The sequence below is a fragment of the Macaca nemestrina genome, chromosome 20, assembly GCF_043159975.1.
Source record: "Macaca nemestrina isolate mMacNem1 chromosome 20, mMacNem.hap1, whole genome shotgun sequence".
NCBI classification, from domain to species: Eukaryota; Metazoa; Chordata; class Mammalia; order Primates; family Cercopithecidae; genus Macaca; species Macaca nemestrina.
Genome location: NC_092144.1, coordinates 56,974,133 through 56,996,921, shown reverse-complemented (window position 1 = coordinate 56,996,921; position 22,789 = coordinate 56,974,133). Strand labels below are relative to the sequence as shown.

At 52.3% G+C, this 22,789-nt stretch overlaps 1 protein-coding gene across 2 annotated transcripts; it reads left to right on the top strand.

The window, feature by feature from the left end:
• The first annotated feature begins 6,049 nt into the window (after positions 1–6,049).
• Positions 6,050–21,842, top strand: LOC105478592 (solute carrier family 1 member 5). Of its 2 annotated transcripts, XM_071087234.1 has the most exons (8): positions 6,050–7,248; positions 10,457–10,499; positions 11,210–11,257; positions 13,138–13,304; positions 17,820–18,053; positions 19,285–19,479; positions 19,581–19,715; positions 21,000–21,842. In XM_071087234.1, the coding sequence occupies exons 1-8, from the start codon at positions 6,680–6,682 to the stop codon at positions 21,235–21,237; spliced, it is 1,629 nt and encodes a 542-aa protein (XP_070943335.1). In that variant the 5' UTR covers positions 6,050–6,679; the 3' UTR covers positions 21,238–21,842. The 2 variants fall into 2 exon arrangements, with proteins under 2 accessions (XP_070943335.1, XP_011734354.1); XM_011736052.3 differs by lacking the exon at positions 11,210–11,257.
• Positions 21,843–22,789: the final 947 nt, after the last annotated feature.

Here is a 22,789-nt window from a genome sequence, read left to right as displayed (position 1 = left end):
TACAGTGATCCCCACTGTACAGCCCAGCAAACTGAGCTGGGAGAGTTGAATGACTTGCCCAAACCATTCAGCTGCTAAGTGAGATACAAGTTCAAGATGACAGATTTCAGGGTCCTGGCACCGAACCACAAAGTCACAGCTTTCCTTCCTGAAAGCAAATCCTTTTTAGCAGTTTCTGCAAATTCTTGAATAGTCAATGCATTTAAAAGAGATGCTGCTGGCTGGGCGCGGTGGCTCACACCTGTAATCCCAGCACTTGGGAGGCTGAGGCGGGTGGATCACCTGAGGTCAGGAGTTTGTGACCAGCCTGACCAACATGATGAAACCCCATCTCTACTAAAAATACAAAAAAATTAGCTGGGTATGGTGGTGGGTGCCTGTAATCCCAGCTACTTTTGAGGCTGAGGCAGGAAAAATCACTTGAACCCAGGAGGTGGAGGTTGCAGTGAGGCGAGATCGTGCCATTGCACTCCAGCCTGGGAGACAGAGCGAGACTCAGTTTCAAAAAAATAAATAAATAGAAATAAAAAATGTGCCGGGTGCGGTGGCTCACGCCTGTAATCCCAGCACTTTGGGAGGCCAAGTTGGGCAGATCACAAGGTCAGGAGATCGAGACCATCCTGGCCAACATAGTGAAAGCCCGTCTCTACTAAAAATACAAAAATTAGCCGGATGTGGTGGTGCACGCCTGTAGTTCCACCTATGCGGGAGGCTGAGGCAGGAGAATCACTTGAACCCAGGAGGCAGAGGTTGCAGTGAGCTGAGATCACACCATTGTACTCCAGCCTGGGTGATAGGGCAAGACTCTGTCTCAAAAATAAATAAATAAATAAATAAATACGATAAATACAATAAAATAAAAAATAAAAATTAAAAAGATTAACAAATAAAACAGATGCTATTATATGCTCATTTGCTTTTCCCCATTCTACACACTTTCTTGCACCTTGCTTTCCCTCTCTCTATTTTTTTTTTTTTTTTTTTTTTGGAGACAGGATGTCCCTCTGTCGCCCAGGCTAGAGTGCAGTGGTGCGATCTCTGCTCACTGCAGTCTCAACTTTCCAGTCTCAAGTGATCTTCCCACCTCATCCTCCTAAGTAGCCAGGACCACAGACGTGTGTCAGCATGCCTGGTTAATTTTGTATTCTTTTGTAGAGATGAGCTTTCGAAATGTTGCCCAGGCTGGTCTCGAACTCTTTTTTTTTTTTTGAGATGGAGTCTCACTCTGTCATCCAGGCTGGGGTGTAGTGGTGCGATATCGGCTCACTGCAACCTCCGTCCTCCGGGTTCAAGCGATTCTCCTGCCTCAGCCTCCCGAGTAGCTGGGATTACAGGTGCCCTCCACCACACCCAACTAATTTTTGTGTTTTTAGTGGAGGTGGGGTTTCACCATGTTGACTGGGCTGGTCTCGAACTCCTAACCTCAAATGATCCACCCACTTTGGCTTCCCAAAGTGCTGGGATTACAGGCATGAGCCACTGCGCCTAGCCTTGAACTCTTGAACTTAAGCAATCCTCCTGTCTCAGCCTCCCAGAGTGCTGGGATTACAGGTGTGTGCGCCACTGTGCCTGGCCTCCTTCTATACTTTTGTGACCACCTAATTTTTATTGTTTTAGATAAAAGATCTCACTCTGTTCCCTAGGCTGGAGTGCGGCAGTGGCACGATCACAGCTCACCATAATCTCAAACTCCAGAGCTCAAGTGATCCTCCTGTCTTGGCCTCCAAAAGTGTTCGAATTACAATTGTGAGCCACTGAGCTCAGCCTGATTTATTATTGCAATTTACCTTTCTTTCATCTAACTCCTCACTTTTCCTAATGCATGCATACATACACATATATTTCCCTCCACAGCACTTTCTGCTTTGCGACAATAAGTTACAAGCCAGATAACCCACTTAGCCTACTTGTATATTATGTTTAGTATTTATTGACCGTGTCCCCCTGCTAGAATATCAGTGCCAGCAGAGAAGGGATTTTCATCTGTTTTGCTCATGTTTTTCTCATCTGTTTTTCTTTGTCTTTTTTTCTTTTTATGCTTTGTCGCCCAGGCTGGAGTGCAGTGGCGCGATCTTGGTTCACTGCAACCTCTGCCTCTTAGGTTCAAGCGATTCTCCTGTCTCAGCCATTCAAGTAGCTGGGATTACCGGTATGTACCACCATGCCCCACTAATTTTTGTATTTTTAGTTGAGATGAGGTTTCACCATGTTGGCCAGGCTGGTTTCGAATTCCTGGCCTTGAGAGATCCACCCACTTCAGCCTCCAAAGTGCTGGGATTCCAGGAGTGAGCCACTGTGCCCGGCTCCTCAACTGTTTTTCTCAGTGTTTGATAAATATTAGTCAGATGAGTCAACACAACGATCCCATGTCGGCTCATGAGCATCCGTCTCCTTCTATTTGATGTCTCTCAACCTTCTGTTCTGTGGATGTGGTTTGTTGAATGACTGAAGAAATGAATCACCAAGTGGACAAATGCCCAACTGAAGACTGGATTTTATCCTGAGAGAAGCCACTGGGGCTGTTCAGAGAGTAGGGGTGGCCCAGTTCAATCTGTGCTTTGAAATATTCCAGACTCTTCTGAAGTCTGGGATTTTTTTTTTTTTTTTTTTTTTTTTTTTTTGAGACAGAGTCTTGCTTTGTCGCCCAGGCTGGCGTGCAGTGGTGTAATCTTGGCTCACTGTAACCTCCGCCTTCTGGGTTCAAGTGATTCTCCTGCCTCAGCCTCCAGAATAGCATGTGCCATTAGTCCCGGCTATTTTTTTTTTTTTTTTTTTTTTAGAAGAGACAGGGTTTTGCCATGTTGGCCAGGCTGGTCTGGAATTCCTGGTCTCCAGCGATCCACCTGCCTTAGTCTCCCAAAGTGTTGGGATTACAGGCATGAGCCACCACGCCCGGCCAGAAGTCTGGGATTTTGCATGTGCTATTCTCTTTGTTTGGAATATTCTTTCCCTGGGATTGGTCCAACTCCTTCATATCCCAGCTCCGATGCCTCCTCCTCCAGGAAGCTCTCCCTGTCCCCCAAGCCTGGTCAAGCATCCCTTCCGAGCTTCCCCATCCCAGCCCTGCCCACTCTGTATCATCACTATCTGTCTTCCCCACTGAACTTTGAGTCCCAGCAGAACGGGGCCAGAACTGTCTTGGTCGCCGCTGGGTCCCTGGTATCAACCGTCGCAGGGCCCAACACTAGGCTCAGAATAAATGACTGCCCCTTGAAGGAAATGTCTAGTTGGAGAGAGCCGAGTGCAGGAGTAGCCATGGTGTCTGATAGGAGATGCAGACCAGGATCAGAAACATCTGAGTTCAGATTTCTTGCTTAGGCCTGGGGTTTGGACCACAGCAAACCTCATTACCCTTATCTGCTTCCAAATCAGGAAAATGGGAGTGTGAGCTGGTCTCCTGGATTAGTGGGGATAAAACCGTGTCTGCGAGCACAGCTAACAGAGAAGGCAGCCTCTCTGTCTGTTGCCTCAGGGCTTTGCACGCCTCCTTTGAATGTTTCCACATTGTGTCCTGGGCTCCTTCTTATCTTTCAGATCTCAGTGCAGATGTCCCTTCCTTCCAGTGGCTGTACTGTCCACTCTGTCACTCACAGGATGCTTTTGCTGTCTCCCAACACTTAGTTCCAGCTGACAGCCCAAGTTTATTGTCTTGTCTCTCAGCACTAGAATGCAAGCTCTAGCAGCCAAGGAATTTTGTGGGGTTTTTTGTTTGTTTGTTTGTGATAGAGTCTAGCTCTGTTGCCCAGGCTGGAGTGCAATGATGTGATCTCAGCTCACTGCAACTTCTGCCTCCCAGGTTCAAGTGATTCTCCCGCCTCAGCCTCCCGAGTATCTGGGATTACAGGCATGCACCACCACACCCGGCTAATTTTAGTATTTTTAGTAGAGATGGCTTTTACCATGTTGGCCAGGCTGGTTTTGAACTCCTGACCTCAAGTGATCTGCCCGCCTCGGCCTCCCAAATTGCTGGGATTACAGACATGAGCCACTGCACCTGGCCAAGCCCAGGTTTATTGTCTTGTCTCTCCACTCTAGCAACCAAGGAATTTTTTGTTTTTTTGTTTTTGTTTTTGTTTTTGATACATAGTCTCGCTCTGTTGCCCAGGCTGGAGTGCAGTGGTGCGATCTGGGCTCACTGCAACCTCTGACTCCCAGGTTCAAGCGATTCTCCTGCCTGAGCCTCCCAAGTAGCTGGGACTACAGCCGCCCGCCACCATGCCCAACTGATTTTTGTATTTTTGGTAGAGACGGGGTTTCACCATATTGGCCAGGATGGTCTCCATCTCCTGACCTTGTGATCTGCCCATTTTGGCCTCTCAAAGTGCTGGGATTACAGGCGTGAGCTGCCGTGTCTGGCCTATTTTCATGTTTTTAAAGACAAGGTCTCACTATGTTGCCCCAGACGGAGTCCAGTGGCTAATCTTGGGCACGAGCATAGCTCACTGCAGCCTTGAACTCCTGGTCTCAAGGCATCCTCCTGCTTTAGCCTCCCAAGTACCTGGGACTACAGGTGCATGCCACTGCATCCAGCTTGTTCTTCAATAATAATAACAATAACAGCAATCGTAGTAGTAGTATTTGACTTTCTTCTGAAAGACATTTTTGTTAGAAACAAAAGAAGAGAGAAAGAACAAAAATTTTTAAAGCACAAAGAAATAACTTTTTTTTTTTTGAGATGGAGTCTCGCTGTGTTACTCAGGCTGGAGTGCAGTGGTAAGATCTCGGCTCTCCACAACCTCTGTCTCCTGGGTTCAAGCAATTCTTCTGCCTCAGCTTCCTGAGTAGCTGGGATTATAGGCATGTGTTGCCACACCCACCTAGGTTTTGTATTTTCAGTAGGAACAGGGTTTCGCCATGTTGGCCAGGCTGGTCTTGAACTCCTGACTTCAAGTGATCTGCCCGCTTCACCTCCCAAAGTGGTGGGATTACAGGCATGAGCCACTGTGCCCGGCCATACTATCTCATTTGAACCCTTGCAACACTCAAGGTGGTATGACTTATTATTATTCCCATTTACACATACGAAGACTGAGTCTCACAGAGGTTGTAAATTACCTGCGGCCTCACAGCCTCAGGAAGCTTCTGGCATTACCACTACAATCTTTGAGCAAGTGTGAAAGCCTGAAATGTCACAGAACAGGCTAGAGATGGGAAAAGAATGAGGATTTCAACACTGTCAGATGGAGTAAGGAATCATGATTCATTGTTAACCTCCCAAACGGCCACTAACAGAGAATTTGGGGAGGAGGCAGCAGAGTGGGTGCGGTTAGAGGCTTGGGACGTGGACATGCAAGTGGCATCCTCTCTAAGTGTGGCCTCAAGGCGAATGACTTCCTCTGCCTCTGGGATTCAAGCGATTCTCCTGCCTCAGGCTTCCAATAGCTAGGATTACAGGCACGTGCCACCACACCGGGTAATTTTTGTATTTTTAGTAGAGACGGGGTTTCACCATGTTGGCTGGGCTGGTCTCGACCTCCTGACCTCAAATAATCCGCCCGCTTCACCTCCCAAAGTGGTGGGATTACAGGCGTGAGCCACGGCTCCCTAAATAAATACATCAATTTTATTTAAATCTTACAGTAATCATATGAGACAAAAGCTTTTATCACCTGCACTTTATATTCGAGGAATTAAAGTTCTCAAAGGCAACTAAAAACCAAACTCAGGGCCGAGGAGTTCCAAAGCTGAGTTGATTTGCAAATGAATCATCCGAGGACCACCTGAGCTTTCTAGCGACCCTCGCACCAGGGAACGAACCCCTGTGGTTTAAGAGCTCCAACCCACAACCCAATTCCTTTGGCGGGAAACAGCACCCTCCCAAGGCCCCGCCCCGTCCTGGCCCCGCCCCGTCCTCTCCGGGCCCCGCCCCTGGAGATGGGTATTATTATTCGGCCTTCTATGGGCGACCTGGCCCATCTCGGGTATCAGCCCCACCCCTACTCGCCCAGGCTCCGAACGCTCTGCAGCCAATCGGCGCCCACGGGTCTGTCCCCGCCTTCTCAAACCCCGCCCCGCTACCCTTACTCCTGGCAGCTTCCGCTAAACCGGCTCAGAGCTACGCGGCACGCGCGGAGGTTTTCTCTGCGCTGGTAACCGCTACTCCTGGGCATCAGACCACCGCCTTCCGTACACAGGCGCCCGCATCCCACCCTCCTGGACCTAAGAGTCTGGGTCCCCTGGTCCCGGAGCTCCGCTTCCCGGCCCCAGATTCTGGCGCCCCAGCCCTCCATGTCCAAGACCCAGGCACCCGGGGTCCCAGCCTCCCGGATCCAGGCGTCCCGGATCTGCGCCACCAGAACCTAGCCTCCTGCAGACCTCCGCCATCTGGGCGCACTCAACCTCCTGGAGCCAAGGGCCCCACGCCCCACCCAGAGAAACTCTCGTATTCCCAGCTCCTACAGCCAAGGAACCCAGGCGCTCTGAACTCCCAGTTTTCGAGCATCTGGCACACGGGGCAGAGCAGAGAAGCCCCAGCGCCCAGCCTGGGAAATTTAAACACTCCAGCTTCCAAGAGTCAAGGAACTTCAGTGCTGTGAACTCACAAGTCTAAGGAGCCCTCCAAAGTTCCAGTCTCCAGGTGCTGTTACTCAACTCAGTCCTAGGAACGTCGGGTCCTGGGAAGGAGCCCAAGCGCTCCCAGCCAGCTTCCAGGCGCTAAGAAACCGCGGTGCGTCCCATCATGGTGGCCGATCCTCCTCGTGGAGACTCCAAGGGGCTCGCAGCGGCGGAGCCCACCGCCAACGGGGGTCTGGCGCTGGCCTCCATCGAGGACCAAGGCGAGGCAGCAGGGGGCTGCTGCGGTTCCCGGGACCGGGTGCGACGCTGCCTTCGAGCCAACCTGCTTGTGCTGCTGACGGTGGTGGCCGTGGTGGTCGGCGTGGCGCTGGGGCTGGGGGTATCGGGGGCCGGAGGTGCGCTGGCGTTGGGCCCGGAGCGCTTGAGCGCCTTCGTCTTCCCGGGCGAGCTGCTGCTGCGCCTGCTGCGGATGATCATCTTGCCGCTGGTGGTGTGCAGCTTGATCGGCGGCGCCGCCAGCCTGGACCCCGGCGCGCTCGGCCGCCTGGGCGCCTGGGCGCTGCTGTTTTTCCTGGTCACTACGCTGCTGGCGTCGGCACTCGGAGTGGCCTTGGCCCTGGCGCTGCAGCCGGGCGCCGCCTCCGCCGCCATCAACGCCTCGGTGGGAGCCGCTGGCAGTGCCGAAAATGCCCCCAAGAAGGAGGTGCTCGATTCGTTCCTGGATCTTGCGAGGTCAGACCCTGCTCCCTTGGGAAGTGGGGAAGAGTGTTAGGGATGGCGGGAGTGGCCACGTGGGCAGGACGGGGCTTTGGGGCAGCTAGAGCCGAGACTTCCCTCTAGAGTCTTAGGAAAACTCGACAGGATATTGCGGCGAGCTCCAGCCCTCGGGAGTGCAAGTCTCGTGTCCTGGGGAAGGGGGTTTCTAAATTTGGGGGCCTGGGTACATAAGTGGGGTCTTAGAGGCAGAAGAAAGTGATGTGGGGAGACACAGGAGGGTCTGCCTAGGGGAGAAAGATACTGTGAGGGTAGGGGACCCCAGGAGGAAATTTCGGGGAGGGAATCTTTGCGTCGTCAAGGGCCCCAAGATGGGGCTTCTAGATATAATTTGGGGCCAGGGTGGGAGAGTTTGGGATCCCTGGGTAAGGAGCTCCTGGAGGATCTGATCTGAGTAACTCCCACCAGGCCCTCTTCCCAGCCCTGGGGCACCCCCACACCAGGTGTCACTCCGATATAACCAGGTTCTGTTTTCGGGCTCCGCTTCCCACTCATTTCAGCTGGGGCCTGGCCGCTTCCCCTTTATCTTTTAGTTCAGCCCTGCTTCCCCTACCTTTCCCTCCCGTTTCCTCCTCTGTCTGGGCCACCCCCTAGCAGGCAGCCCAGAAGAGGACCAGTTAGAAAGGGGAGCAGATTCTGGCCGGGCGCGGTGGCTCAAGCCTGTAATCCCAGCACTTTGGGAGGCCGAGACGGGCGGATCACGAGGTCAGGAGATCAAGACCATCCTGGCTAACACGGTGAAACCCCGTCTCTACTAAAAATACAAAAAAAAAAAAATTAGCCGGGCGTGGTGGCGGGCGCCTGTAGTCCCAGCTACTCGGAGGCTGAGGCGGGAGAATGGCGTGAACCCGGGAGGCGGAGCTTGCAGTGAGCCGAGATCGCGCCACTGCACTCCAGCCTGGGAGACACAGCGAGACTCCGTCTCAAAAAAAAAAAAAAAAAAAAGGGGAGCAGATTCTTTTCCTTCTCCTGGCCTCTGCCCCGCACCCCCGAGAATGGCCTCCCCGACTTTGAGGAGGGCGGGGGCAGAGGCCCCGATGCCCTTGCCTTTAGGGCTTGCTGATTCAGTGTCTCCAGGTTGGGGACTTCCTGGAAGTTGAGGGGAGGAAGTGATGAGTCATGGAACAGGGTTTTCCCCAGCTTTTGGGGTGTCAGTGCAGGCTGAGATGGGAGACTGGGGCAGGCTTGGTGTCCCGAGTTGCAGCCTGGGAGCACCTTCTGGCCGGGGGAGATTAGCTGGGTCCTGGCCCAGCCTCCGGGCCTGGGTGATACAGGCCTACCTTCAGGTAGACACACCCACTCCAAGGCTGTTTATGAGCACAGGCCTCCCCTGCGTGTTAAACACAGCTGTGGCTCACACTTGGCCGGCCACACAGGCTTACAACCAAATGACACACAGCTGGACACAGGCACACAGACACTCAGCTGAGGCTGTAACATCTCGACAAAAACCCATGGCCAGATACCAGCACGCATACACACGCTCACTGGGTCATACACAGCCCTGTAGCACAGCTGTTCAGTGATGCTGCCAGCCACACCAACATCTAAACACAGGCTCAGGAGCACACAATACACACTCACATACACACCTCTGTGGTCACACACCAATAAACTCATGCTTTTTTGTTTTTTTTGAGACGGTCTCTATCACTCAGGCTGGAGTGTAGTGGCACGATCTTGGCTCATTGCAACCTCCACCTCCTGGGTTCAAGTGATTCTCATACCTCAGCTTTCCGAGTAGCTGGGATTAAAGGGGTGCGCCATCACGCCTGGATAATGTTTGTGTTTTTAGTAGAGATGGGGTTTCACCATGTTGGCCAGGCTGGTCTCGAACCCCTGACATCAAATAATCTGCCCACCTCAGCCTCCCAAAGGGCTGGAATTAATGGCGTGAGCCACCACACCCGGCCAAATTCATTACTCTACCATGACGTTATTTTACTCTATCATGACGCGTGGCTGGCCATCCGTGGGCATTGTCCCATACTGCTGAATCTTAACCTACACCCAAACCGATAACATTTGACAGATTGTATATGGACATATGGCATTGGCTGTACACCGGTCATTGGTGAGAGGGAGCATGTGGAGTGGTTGGGGCTATGGAGCCAGCTGGCTGGGTTCAGATCCCAGCTCTGCCATTTCCCAGCTGGGCAATTTTCTTTACCCTTTTGGGCCTCAGCTTCCTTTTCTATAAAATGGGGTAATAGTGCTTATTCCTAAGGCTGTCATAAGGATGAAATGGGTTAATCTGTGTAAAGCACAGGCCAAAATGCTCGCCTGCCACACAGTAGGTGCTGTAGATGGCTTAGCTGCTATATATATTTTTTGAGAGTCTCACCCTGTCCCAGGCAGGAACGAAGTGGTGTGATCTTGGCTCACTGCAGCCTCAACCTCCTCGGGCTCAAGTGATCCTCCCACCTCAGCCTCCAGAGTAGCTAGAACTACAGGCACACGCCACCATGCCTGGCTAATTTTTGTATTTTTTGTAGAGACACGATTTCGTCATGTTGCCCAGGCTGGTCTTCAACTCCTGGCTCAAGCGATCTGCCTGCCTTGGCCTCCCAAAAGTGCTGGGATTCCAGGCAAGCGCCTTGGCCTTAGCTACTGTTTTCATCTCAAGGCAGACACTGTCAAACAAGAGTAAGAGTAGCCTTGTAAACACAGATGCATATTCATGAGATATGAAGCCGTCCCTTGTCTCCCTTCCTGCCACCGCCTCCCTACACACCCAGATCCTCCCCCATGCTCTCAGAGGCGCTGGCCGGCCCTCCAGGAGGAAGTGGATGATGCAAGCCGTCCGGGGTATTAAGTTTGCTGCATGGGGTGGAGCTGAGGCCCGGGGCGACCTCCCTATCTCCCTACCTCCCTACCTCCCCTGGCCTGCCGTGGGAGGCCAGCATTCCTCACCCTGAACGCACAATGCCTCAGGGCTAGCATGCCAGCCTCTTGGGGCTGAAGGAGGCTGACTCCCCACATCCTGCAAAGGGGTGCAAGTCTAGTTCCAAACCTGCCGGGCTGAGGCATGAGTAGGGACTGCGTTTGGGTGCAGATGGGGCCCCAAAGCTTCCACTCACTGCCTTAAAACACCAACCCAGCCTCTCAGACAATGCTGCCCTCCCCCTGTGGTATCTAATAACCCTCTGTGTCTCTGTCTCTGCAGAAATATCTTCCCTTCCAACCTGGTGTCCGCAGCCTTTCGCTCAGTGAGTCCTCAGGGGTGTCCTGAGGGGTGGGGGGTGGACAGGGAGAGATGCCAGCCAGGGGGAGCCCTTGCTACCTGATTTTGGTGAGTGCCTGGAAAAATGCATGTGCAATGAGAACACAGGCTCAGAGCCTCCTGTGAGTTTTTGTTTTGTTTTGTTTTGTTTTGTTTTGTTTTTTTTGAGACGGAGTCTCGCTCTGTCGCCCAGGCTGGAGTGCAGGGGCCGGATCTCAGCTCACTGCAAGCTCCGCCTCCCGGGTTCACGCCATTCTCCTGCCTCAGCCTCCCGAGTAGCTGGGACTACAGGCGCCCGCCACCTCGCCCGGCTAGTTTTCTTTGTAGTTTTAGTAGAGACGGGGTTTCACTGTGTTCACCAGGATGGTCTCGATCTCCTGACCTCGTGATCCACCCGTCTCGGCCTCCCAAAGTGCTGGGATTACAGGCTTGAGCCACCGCGCCCGGCCTTGCCTCCTGTGAGTTTTAATTCTAGCTGTGTGACTCTGGGCAAATGTGTTTACCTCTCTGAGCCTCAGTTTTTCACCTCTGGAAAATGGGGATATTGATCATCCTGCCTCAGTGGGGTTGCCAGCAGGCGAAATGAGATCACATTGAAAGGATATGGAAGGGCAGGCTTTGAGCATTGTTAACTTGGCATGGGGTTGGGGGGCCCTGGTGACAATGGACACTGACTCTTCCCAACCCCACCTACAGTACTCTACCTCCTATGAAGAGAGGAATATCACCGGAACCAGGGTGAAGGTGAGAGCAGTGGGAGGCAGTGGGGGCTCTACCTCTTTGCCCATTGCTGTAATGTTTTGGTTTTATTTCTGCCTCAGTCTTTACTGTGGAATTTGATTGACACTCTGCTGTCCTTCCCCAGTTTCTGTCTTTTCTGCCTTCTGGATAGGTCTCTACTTTGTCCCCTCTTTTCCTGCCCCAGGCTGGTCTTCCTTTCCTGGTCCAGGCTCTTCCTTTCTCCCTTTATCCCTCACCCCCCAACCCCATTCCATGCTGCCCCCTCCCTGCCCTGTTCCATCCACCCTCAACCTGCTCAACCTGGCAAGCAGCCAGAGGTTTTTGTTGTTGCTGTTATTGTTGTTTTTCTGAGACAGGATCTCTCTCCATCATTCAGGCTGGAGTACGGTGGCACGAGCACAGCTCACTGCAGTCTCGATCTCCTGGGCTCAAGTGATCCTTCCCACCTCAACCTTCCCAGTAGCTGGGACTATAACACACCCAGCTAATTTTTGTATCTTTTTTTTTTTTTTTTTGAGACGGAGTCTTGCTCTGTCGCCCAGGCTGGAGTGCCATGGCCGGATCTCAGCTCATTGGAAGCTCCACCTCCCGGGTTCACGCCATTCTTCTGCCTCAGCCTCCCGAGTAGCTGGGACTACAGGCGCCTGCCACCACGTCCGGCTAATTTTTTTTTTTTTTTTATGTGTTTAGTAGATACAGGGTTTCACCGTGTTAGCCAGGATGGTCTCGATCTCCTGACCTCGTGATCCGCCCGTCTCGGCCTCCCAAAGTGCTGGGATTACAGGCTTGAGCCACCGCGCCTGGCCTAATTTTTGTATCTTTTATAGAGACTGAGTTTTGCCATGTTGCCCAGGCTGGTCTTGAACTGTTGGGCTCAAGTGATCTGCCCACCTTGGCCTCGCAAAGTGCTGGGATTACAGGCGTGAGGCACTGCTCCTGGCCCCGAGAATCTTTTCTTTTTTTTTTTTTTTTAAGACGGAATTTTGTACTTGTTGTCCAGGCTGGAATGCAATGGCACGATCTCTGCTCACTGCAACCTCCACCTCCTGGGTTCAAGTGATTCTTCTGCCTCAGCCTCCTGAGTAGCTGACAGGCGTGTGCTACCACGTCTGGCTAATTTTGCATTTTTAGTAGAGATGGGATTTCTCCATGTTGGATAGGGTGGTTTCTCGAACTCCCCACCTCAAGTGACCCACCCACCTCAACCTCCCAAAGTGTTGTGATTACAGGTGTGAGCCACCACGTTCGGCCAGAGGATCTTTTCAAAACACAAATGTGACCCTATCTCTGCAGTACCCAGAGCCCTGCCATGTGCCCCAGTGCCCTCAGGAGAAAGTCCAGTCTCCTTGCTACAGTCTATGACCAAGGGGTCCCTGTGAGGTCAAACCCCTGCCAGCCCGCCTGGCTGCCCAGCCTCAGCTAGTGACCCTGCGCAGGTCATTCTACTCTAGCTACAGTAGATTATGGCTCTTCTTTGAATGCCCAAGTTGTACTCACTTCTAGGCTGTTGCACATTCTGCTTCCTCTCTCTAGATCCTTTTACCACCCTTCTTTACCTGGTTCACTCCTCCTGTCCTCCAGGTCTCAGCTCAAATGCCCCTTCCTCCAGGAAGTCCCCCCTGACTGCCCCCTACTCCCCAAGCTGGCACTGCCCTCTCTCGGTTCCCACACTCCCCTGGGCTCCCTTATTCCAGCCCCACATACTCTGGGCCATCCCTGATGACTAATATATTTCCCCTGGACCTGGACTGGAAGCCTTAGGAGGAAGGGGTCCGAGGGCTGCCATGTCTCTGCTGGGTCGCAGTGGTGCCCAGGACTGGCCCTCAGTGACTGTGCAGGTAGACTGAGTGTCCCTTCCACCCCGATCTGTTCCTTGCCTACAGGTGCCCGTGGGGCAGGAGGTGGAGGGCATGAACATCCTGGGCTTAGTAGTGTTTGCCATTGTCTTTGGTGTGGCACTGCGGAAGCTGGGGCCTGAGGGGGAGCTGCTTATCCGCTTCTTCAACTCCTTCAATGAGGCCACCATGGTTCTGGTCTCCTGGATCATGTGGTAGGTGGTGGGAGAGGAGGCTGGGGTGGGTGGGGTTGGAGGGTGGGTCTGCTGCCAGAGGCAGGTGTGGGGCATTCTGTGTGGGGTGAGGCACCCTCTGTCACTCATTGGAGCCAGATGGCCTGCATTTAAATCCAGCATTGACCATGCCCTGGCTATGTGATTTTAGGCAAGTGATTTTCCCTCTCTGTTTCAGTTTCCTCATCTATAAAATGGGAACGGCACTTTGGGAGGCCGAGGTGGGTGGATCACTTGAGATCAGGAGTTCAAAACCAGCCTGGACAACATGGTGAAACCCCGTCTCTACTAAAAATACAAAAAAATTAGCCAGGCGTGGGGACATGCGCCTGTAATCCCAGTTACTCGGGAGCCTGAGGTACAAGAATCACTTAAGCCTGGGAGGCGGAGGTTGCAGTAAGTGGAGATCGTGCCACTGCCTGGGCGACAGAGGGAAACTCTGTCTCAAGAAGAAAAAAAAAAAGAAAGTTAATACGGTACACGGAAGGTCTTAGGACAGTGCCTGGCTTATTGCGTGCCTACAGTAAATCCTAATAGCTAATATTTATTGGGCATTTTGCTTGTATAACTTCCGGACACTTCCCACTGGCCAGAACTTGGGTATCTAGCCTCCCCTCTCTGCACAAGTGGCTGGGAAAATATGCCTTTCTTCTGTGACTTACAAGAAGGAGCTGGGGAAGTAACTAGTCAGCGATGATTGATGGGCGATCCATGATTGAGTAATCTAGGGAAGTGATGCTGGGAGGCTTTTTTTTTTTTTTTTTTTTTTGAGACGGAGTTTCGCTCTTGTTGCCCAGGCTGGAGTGCAGTAACGCGATCTGGGCTCACTGCAAACTGTGCCTCGTAGGTTCAAGTGATTCTCCTGCCTCAGCCTCCCGAGTAGCTGGGATTACAGGTATGCGCCACCATGCCCGGCTAATTTTGTAGTTTTAGTAGAGACAGGGGTTTCTCTATGTTGGTCAGGCTGGTCTCGAACTCCCGATCTCAGGTGATCTGCCCACCTCGGCCTCCCAAAGTGCTGGGATTATAGGCGTGAGCCACCATGCCCAGCCTTGGGAGTCCTCTTGGCTTGGAGCCATCCCTGGGATCTTCACGGCAGGGGAGGGTGATAATAACCCCACCTGAAGTTTATAGATCGCTTATTGTCTGTAAAAAGCTTTAGCTCCTTTCTTTCTTTTTTTTTTTTTTCTTTGAGACGGAGTCTCGCTCTGTCCCCCAGACTGGAGTCCTGTGGCGCAATCTCGGCTCACTGCAAGCTCCGCCTCCCGGGTTCACGCCATTCTCCTACCTCAGCCTCCCAAGTAGCTGGGACTACAGGCGCCCACCACCTCGCCCGGCTAATTTTTTGTATTTTTAGTAGAGACGGGGTTTCACCGTGAGTCTCAATCTCCTGACCTTGTGATCTGCCCGCCTCGGGCTCCCAAAGTGCTGGGATTACAGGCGTGAGCCACCGCGCCCGGCAGCTTTAGCTCCTTTCAACTGGCATCTCATTGCATCCTCCCAGCATTCCTGTGAGGAATCTGTTGGGTGTTGTGTAATCTGTAATCTGACTCATAGAACCTCCCTCTGGTGGGTGTTGGGAAGATTCAATATCATGTTCAAGGGCACAGCACATCAAAAATGCTTCATACCTGGGAGTTGTTATTAAGACCTGGGCCATGGCCTTTCTACAATTTGTATTTTATTTTATTTATTTATTTAGAGACGGAGTCTTGCTCTGTCGCCCAGGCTGAAGGTGCAGTGGCACAGTCTCAGCTCACTGCAACGTCTGCCTCCCATGGTCAGGTGATTCTCCTGCCTCAGCCTCCTGAGCAGCTGGGACCACAGGAACTCACTACCATGCCCAGCTAATTTTTGTATTTTTAGTAGAGACAGGGTTTTGCCATGTTGGCCAGGCTGGTGTCAAACTCCTGACCTCAAGCGATCTACCCTCCTCGGCCTCCCAAAGTGCTGGGATTACAGGCATGAGCCACGGCTCCCGGCCTTCAAATTTTTATTTTAAAAATGTGTTTTTTGGCTGGTTGTGGCACCTCACACCTGTAATCCCAGCATTTTGGGAAGCTGAGGTGGGAGGATTGCTTGAGGCCAGGAGTTAGAGACCAGCCTGGCCAACATGGCGAAAACTCTTCTCTACAAAAAAATACAAATATTAGCTGGGAATGGTGGTATACACCTTTAATCCTAGCTACTACTCGGGAGGCTGATGGATGAAAATCACTTGAAACTGGGAGGCAAAGCTTGCGGTGAGCCAAGATTGCACCACTACACTCCAGCCTGGGCAACAGAGCAAGACTCTGTCTAAATAATAATAATAATAGTAATTTTAAAAAATGTTTTTTGAGCTAGGATCTCGCTCTGTCACCTAGGCTGGAGTGCAGTGTGGCATGATCACAGCTCACTGTAGCCCTGACCTCCTGGGTTCAGGTGATCCTCCCACCTCAGCCTCCTACGTAGCTGGGACTACAGACCCCAGCTACAAAGCCTAGCTAATTTTTTTTTTTTTTTTTTTTTTTTTTTTTTTTTTTTTTTTTTTTTTTTTGAGACGGAGTCTCGCTCTGTCACCCAGGCTGGAGTGCTGTGGCCGGATCTCAGCTCACTGCAAGCTCCGCCTCCCGGGTTCCCGCCATTCTCCTGCCTCAGCCTCCCGAGTAGCCGGGACTACAGGCGCCCGCCACCTCGCCCGGCTAGTTTTTTTTTTTTTGTATTTTTTAGTAGAGACGGGGTTTCACCGTGTTAGCCAGGATGGTCTCGATCTCCTGACCTCGTGATCCGCCCGTCTCGGCCTCCCAAAGTGCTGGGATTACAGGCTTGAGCCACCGCGCCCGGCTTTTTTTTTTTTTTTTTAAAGAAACTGGGTGGCCGGCTCAGTGGTTCACGCCTATAATCCCAGCACTTTGGGAGGCCGAGGCAGGCAGATCACGAGGTCGGGAGATCGAGACCATCCTGGCTAACATGATAAAATCCTGTCCCTACTAAAAATACAAAAAATTAGCTGGGCATGATGGCACGCGCCTCCAATCCCAGCTACTTGGGAGGCTGAGGCAGGAGAATTGCTTGAACCTGGGAGGTGGAGGGTATAGTGAACCGAGATCACACCACTGCATTGGGTGACAGAGCAAGTCTCTGTTTAAAAAAAAAAAAAAGAAACTGGGTTTTTCCAAGATCAAGATATTGGCAGAAAATAAAATTTAAGCTGGGCGCGGTGGCTCAAGCCTGTAATTCCAGCACTTTGGGAGGCCGAGGTGGGCGGATCACGAGGTCAGGAGATCAAGACCATCCTGGCTAACACGGTGAAACCCCGTCTCTACTAAAAAATACAAAAAACTAGCCGGGCGAGGTGGCGGGCGCCTGTAGTCCCAGCTACTCGGGAGGCTGAGGCAGGAGAATGGTGTGAACCCAGGAGGCGGAGCTTGCAGTGAGCTAAGATCTGGCCACGGCACTCCATCCTGGGCGACAGAGCGAGATTCCGTCTCAAAATAAAATAAAATAAAATAAATAAAATTAAAAAAAATACATATTGGCAGAAAATAAAATTTAAAAAAAAGAGAGACAGACATGTTGCCCAGGCTGGTCTTGAACTCCTGGGCTCAAGCGATCTGTCTGCCTCTGCCTTACCTACATCCTGGGATTACAGGCATGAGCCACCGTGCCTGGCGTATTTTTATTTTTTGTAGAGACTGGGTCTCACTGTGTTGCCCAAGCTGGTCTCGAGAACTCCTAGCCTCAAGTAATCCTCCTGCTTTGGCCTTCTAAAGTGCTGGGATTATAGGCATGAGCCACTGTGCCCGTTCTCTTTATCTTTCATCATCTGCGGAGAGCGTATTGGTTCAAGTCATGCTAGCTGCCATAGCAAAGCAACCCAGACGTGTGAATGGCACACACTGATGGACATTTCTTTGTGGCTCACATGTGAAGTCCAAATCTGGTAACTGCTTCATGTGCTGATGGAAGCACTGAGACTTTTTTTTTTTTTTTTTTGAGACGGAGTTTCACTCTTGTTGCCCAGGCTGGAGTGCAATGGTGCAATCTCGGCTCACAGCAACCTCCGTCTCCCCTGTTCAAGCAATTCTCCTGCCTCAGCCTCCCGAGTAGTTGGGCTTACAGGCACATGCCACCATGCCTGGCTAATTTTGTATTTTTAGCAGAGACGGGGTTTCTCCACGTTGGTCAGGCTAATCTTGAACTCCCGACCTCAGGTGATCCGCCCGCCTCAGCCTCCCAAAGTGCTGGGATTACAGGCATGAGCCACCGGGCCCGGCCTGCACAGAGACTTTTATTTCCGGGCTGCTCTACCTTTGAGGGGAAAAGAGAGTGTGAGGTTGGCACGGGAGCTTCAGGGCCCAGGCCTGGGAGTGGTGCCCACGCTGAAGCACACATTGCTGGGGCTTCTCCTGACCTCAGGAGAAGGCGGGAAGATGTGGGCAGGGTGCTGAGCCTCTCGCCTGACCACTGGGCCTGTGGAAGAGGCAACAAGCTGTCGCCTGTGTTACCAATCAGGTACGCCCCTGTGGGCATCATGTTCCTGGTGGCCGGCAAGATCGTGGAGATGGAGGACGTGGGTTTACTCTTTGCCCGCCTTGGCAAGTACATTCTGTGCTGCCTGCTGGGCCATGCCATCCACGGGCTCCTGGTACTGCCCCTCATCTACTTCCTCTTCACCCGCAAAAACCCCTACCGCTTTCTGTGGGGCATCGTGACACCGCTGGCCACTGCCTTTGGGACCTCCTCCAGGTATGGCTTTGGGGTGGGCTAGGGTGAGATGTTTAAGCTAAGCGGCATGGAGTGGATGAAATTTTCTGTGCCAGGGACATTGGATCTGGGTACAGGGCCATACTTTAGGAGATCCTCATAAGGTCCTGGATTTGTCCCCACCCTTAAAAAAATAGGAAACGATTGCCTTAGAGATTTATTCCCCCCTTTCTTATACTGCCTCCCCATGGCACTGGAGGCACTCTTTTTTTTTTTTTTTTTAAATGATGGGGTCTCACTCTGTTGCCCAGGCTGGCGTGTAGTGGTGTGATCCCGGCTCACTGCAACCTCTGCCTCCTGGGTTCAAGTGATTCTCTGCCTTAGCCTCCCGAGTAGCTGGGACTACAAGTATCCACCATCACACCCAGCTAATTTTTGTGTTTTTAGTAGAGACGGGGTTTCACCATGTTGGCCAGGCTGGTCTCAAACTCCTGGCCTCAAGTGATTCACCCACCTCGGCCTCCAAAAGTGCTGGGATTACAGCCGCCATGCCCAGCCCCTGGGGGGCTCTTAAATTCTGCTCTGATTCAACCTCAGAACTCCTTCCACCCTCTCTCCTGGGCATTTCATTTGTCCCTGCTAGCCCTGTCCCCTTCCAAGATAATAGTAATTATTAGTGTATTATTGGTGAGAGTCAGCAGGACCCAAACATTAGAATTTAGGTGTGAATTGTGTGGGTATTTGGGGAGGTAGTAGTCTATACTCTCCCAGAGGTTCCAGGACTCGTAGATTTTGTAATCCTGGTATTGAGTTCCCTAGTGCTGCCTGCTTGTGGGAAAAGAGCTTAGATATAGCAAGTGAGGGCTGGGGGTGGAGTCTGGACATGGTAGGAGAGAAGGGGATCTAGATTAGATGGGAGGGCCTTGGACCAAGGGACAGGCTAGGGAGGTGGGCGGGACTTCGGCTGGACAGGTGGTATGGGCAGGATCTGGTGGGCGGGGCTTTGGCTGGGCAAGTGGTGTGGGTGGGCTCTGGGTGGGCGGGGCTTCAGCTGGGTTGGTGGTGCGGGTCAGACCTGGAGGGTGGGCAGCCTTTGGCTGATTGGGTGACAGGGCTTTGCTTAGGCAGGCTTTGGTGGGGATCCACTAGGTGGGGTGAGTGGGGCTTTGGCTGGTTGGGATGGGGTACTCGGGGCCTCGCCTGGGCCGGACCTGGAGGGTGGGTGGAGCCCCGTCAGCAGGTTGACCTAACTCAGCTCCCCCATCCCTTGTAGTTCTGCCACGCTGCCGCTGATGATGAAGTGCGTGGAGGAGAATAATGGCGTGGCCAAGCACATCAGCCGTTTCATCCTGCCCATCGGTGCCACCGTCAACATGGACGGTGCCGCGCTCTTCCAGTGCGTGGCTGCAGTGTTCATTGCACAGCTCAGCGAGCAGTCCTTGGACTTCGTAAAGATCATCACCATCCTGTGAGTGTCAGGGGGCTATGGATGGGACCCCCGGACCCCAGTTGACCTCCATCTTCTCCCACAACAGAGGCGTCTGCCTAACCTCCTTCCTTCTCCCTCAGGGTCACGGCCACAGCGTCCAGCGTGGGGGCAGCGGGCATCCCTGCTGGAGGTGTCCTCACTCTGGCCATCATCCTGGAAGCAGTCAACCTCCCGGTCGACCATATCTCCTTGATCCTGGCTGTGGACTGGCTAGTGTGAGTGTGGGTCTAGAGACTGGGGCAGGGGCCCGGAAAAGAGGATGAGTGAGTGAGAGTCCTTAGAGCCTCTGGACAGAAGAGGAGGAGAAGAAGGAAGGAATTCTGGAGAAAAGGGGGGGGGAAACGTGAGCATTCCTGAGGGCAAGGAATGGCATCTTTGCGGCTCTAAGAGGAACATCAGAAAAGTAGGGCGTCTGTGTGGTGAATACAGCAGACTCTTTGGCCAGACTGCTCGGGGTCACATCCCAGCTCCAATATTCGCTGTTATGCCCTCGGGAAGTGCTTAATCTCCCTGTGTCTCAGTTTCTCCATCTGTAAAATGGGGAGAAGAACAGTCTCTCCCTAAGGATTAGATAATAGACACACCTGCCTTAGAGCAGCCCCCAGTAAGCAGTAATTGCTACATAATTATTTGCTATCACGATTAAGCTATTAAGAGTATAAAGACTGGAAAGCAGCCAGGCACGGTGGCTCACGCCTGTAATCTCAACATTTTGGGAGGCCCAGGCAGGTGGATCATTTGAGGTTAGGAGTTGGAGACCAGCCCGACAAACATGGTGAAACCCCGTCTCCACTAAAAATACAAAAAAATTAGCCGGTATGGTGGCATATGCCTGTGATCTCAGCTACTCAGGAGGCTAAGGCAGGAGAATCGTTTGAACCCAGGAGGTGCAGGTTGCAGTGAGCCAAGATTGTGCCACTGCACTCCAGTCTGGGCAACAGAGTGAGATCGTGTCTCAAAAAAAAATTCTGGAATTAATTATTGGCAATGGTTACACAAGTCTGAATATACCAAAAAATACCAAGATGTATACTTTTAAAAGGTTAATTTTATGGTAGGTGAATTATACTTTAATTTTTTTTGAGACACAGTCTCACTCTGTCGCCCAGGCTGGAGTGTAGTGATGTGATCATGGTTGTAATCACCGCAGCCTCCACCTCCCAGGCTCAAGTGATCCTCCTGAGTAGCTGGGACTATAGGTATGCACTACCATGCCTGGCTAATTTTTTTCCTCTACCTCCCAGGCTCAAGCAATCCTCCTGCCTCAGCCTGCTGAGTAGCTGGTACTATAGGTGTGCAGTACCATCCCTGGCTAATTTTTTTTTTTTTCTATCTATATGGAGATGGGATCTTACTCTATTGCCCAGGCTGACTCCAACTCTTAATTTTTACTTTTTAGATTCCAAGGGGAGAGAGGCAGGAGGCTTAGGCCTTGGCCCTTTCCTTCCCTGTCACCCTCTCCCGTCCCACTTACTTTGCTGTCATTTCTACCCCTTTAGTGACCGGTCCTGTACCGTCCTCAATGTAGAAGGTGACGCTCTGGGGGCAGGACTCCTCCAAAATTACGTGGACCGTACGGAGGTGAGAAGCACAGAGCCCGAGTTGATACAAGTGAAGAGTGAGCTGCCCCTGGATCCGCTGCCAGCCCCCACTGAGGAAGGGAACCCCCTCCTCAGACACTATCGGGGGCCTGCGGGGGATGCCACAGTCGCCTCTGAGAAGGAATCAGTCATGTAAACCCCAGGAGGGACCTTCCCTGCCCTGCTGGAGGTGCTCATTGGACACTGGATTATGAGGAATGGATAGATGAATGAACTAGGGCTCTGGGGGTCTGCCTGTACACTCTGGGGAGCTGGGGGCCCCAGCCCCCTCCTGGACAGGAGATCTGGGATGCCTGGCTGCTGGAGTACATGTGTTCATGAGGGTTACTCCTCAAAACCCCCAATTCTCACTCATGTCCCCAACTCAAGGCTAGAAAACAGCAAGATGGAGAAATGATGTCCTGCTGTCTACCCGCCACGACCTGCCTGGCCTTACCTGTGTCAGGGAGCAGGTCACAGGCCACCACGGGGAATTCTAGCCCCATTGGGGGGATGTTTCAACACCATGCTGGTTATTTTGGCGGCTGTAGTTGTTGGGGGGAATATGTGTGTGTGCACGTGTGTATATGTGTTCTGTGACCTCCTGTCTCCACAGTACGTCCCACCATGTCCCCAGATCCCCTATTCCCTCCACAATAATAGAAATACTCCCAGGGACTCTGGGGAGAGGCTGAGGGCAAATACCTGCTGTCACTCCAGAGGACACTTTTTTAGCAATAAAATTGAGTGTCAACTATTTAATCAGGTGTTGTTGAGAATTTGACTTAAAGCACCAGCCACTACAATGACAGTATCTGCTCATCAAACACCACTGGGCTGGGTGTGGGGGCTCACACCTCTAATCCCAGCACTTTGAGATCGCTCCAGGCTAGGAGTTCAAGACAAGCCTGGGCAACATAGGGAGACGTCGTCTCTACAAAAAAATATATAAAAATTAAGGCCAAGCACAGTGGCTCACGCCTGTAATCTCAGCACTTTGGGAGGCTGAGGTGGGCGAATCACGAGGTCAGGAGTTCAAGACCAGCCTGGCCAACATGGTGAAACCCCATCTCTACTAAAAATACAAAAATTAGCCGGGCGTGGTGGCGGGTGCCTATAGTCCCAGCTACTCAGGAGGCTGAGGCAGGAGAATTGCTTGAACCCGGGAGGCAGAGGTTGCTGTGAGCCGAGATCGCACCACTGCACTCCAGCCTGGGCGAAAGAACAAAACTGCCACCTCAAAAACAACAACAAAAAATTAGGTAGGTGCAGTGGTGCACCTGTAGTCCCAGCTACTCAGAAGGCTGTGGTGGGGCGGATCCCTTGAGCCCAGGAGTTCAAGGATGCAGTGACCGATGATCGTGCCACTGCACTCCAGCCTGGGCAACAAACAGAGGGACACCCTGTCGCTTTTTTTTTTTTTTTTTGAAACAGAATCTGGCTCTGTTGTCTGGGCTAGAGTGCAGTGCAGTGGCACGATCTTGGCTCACTGCAACCTCCACCTCCCAGGTTCAAGCGATTCTCTTGCCTCAGCCTCCCAAGTAGCTGGGACTACAGGCACCCACCACCATGGCTTGCTAATTTTTGTATTTTTAGTAGAGACGGGTTTCACCACGTTGGCCAGGCTGGTCTCCAACTCCTGGCCTCAAGTGATGCCCCCTCCTTGGCCTCCTAAAGTTCTGGGATTACAGGCATGAGCCACCGCGCCC

Bases quoted from the DNA above. Each gene is read 5' to 3' on its own strand.
- LOC105478592 (XM_071087234.1), top strand. From the start codon at position 6,680: ATGGTGGCCGATCCTCCTCGTGGAGACTCCAAGGGGCTCGCAGCGGCG. The intron at 10,500-11,209 runs GTGAGTCCTCAG...CCCCACCTACAG, and splicing joins TGTCCGCAGCCTTTCGCTCA to TACTCTACCTCCTATGAAGA. The intron at 19,716-20,999 runs GTGAGTGTGGGT...CTACCCCTTTAG, and splicing joins CTGGCTGTGGACTGGCTAGT to TGACCGGTCCTGTACCGTCC.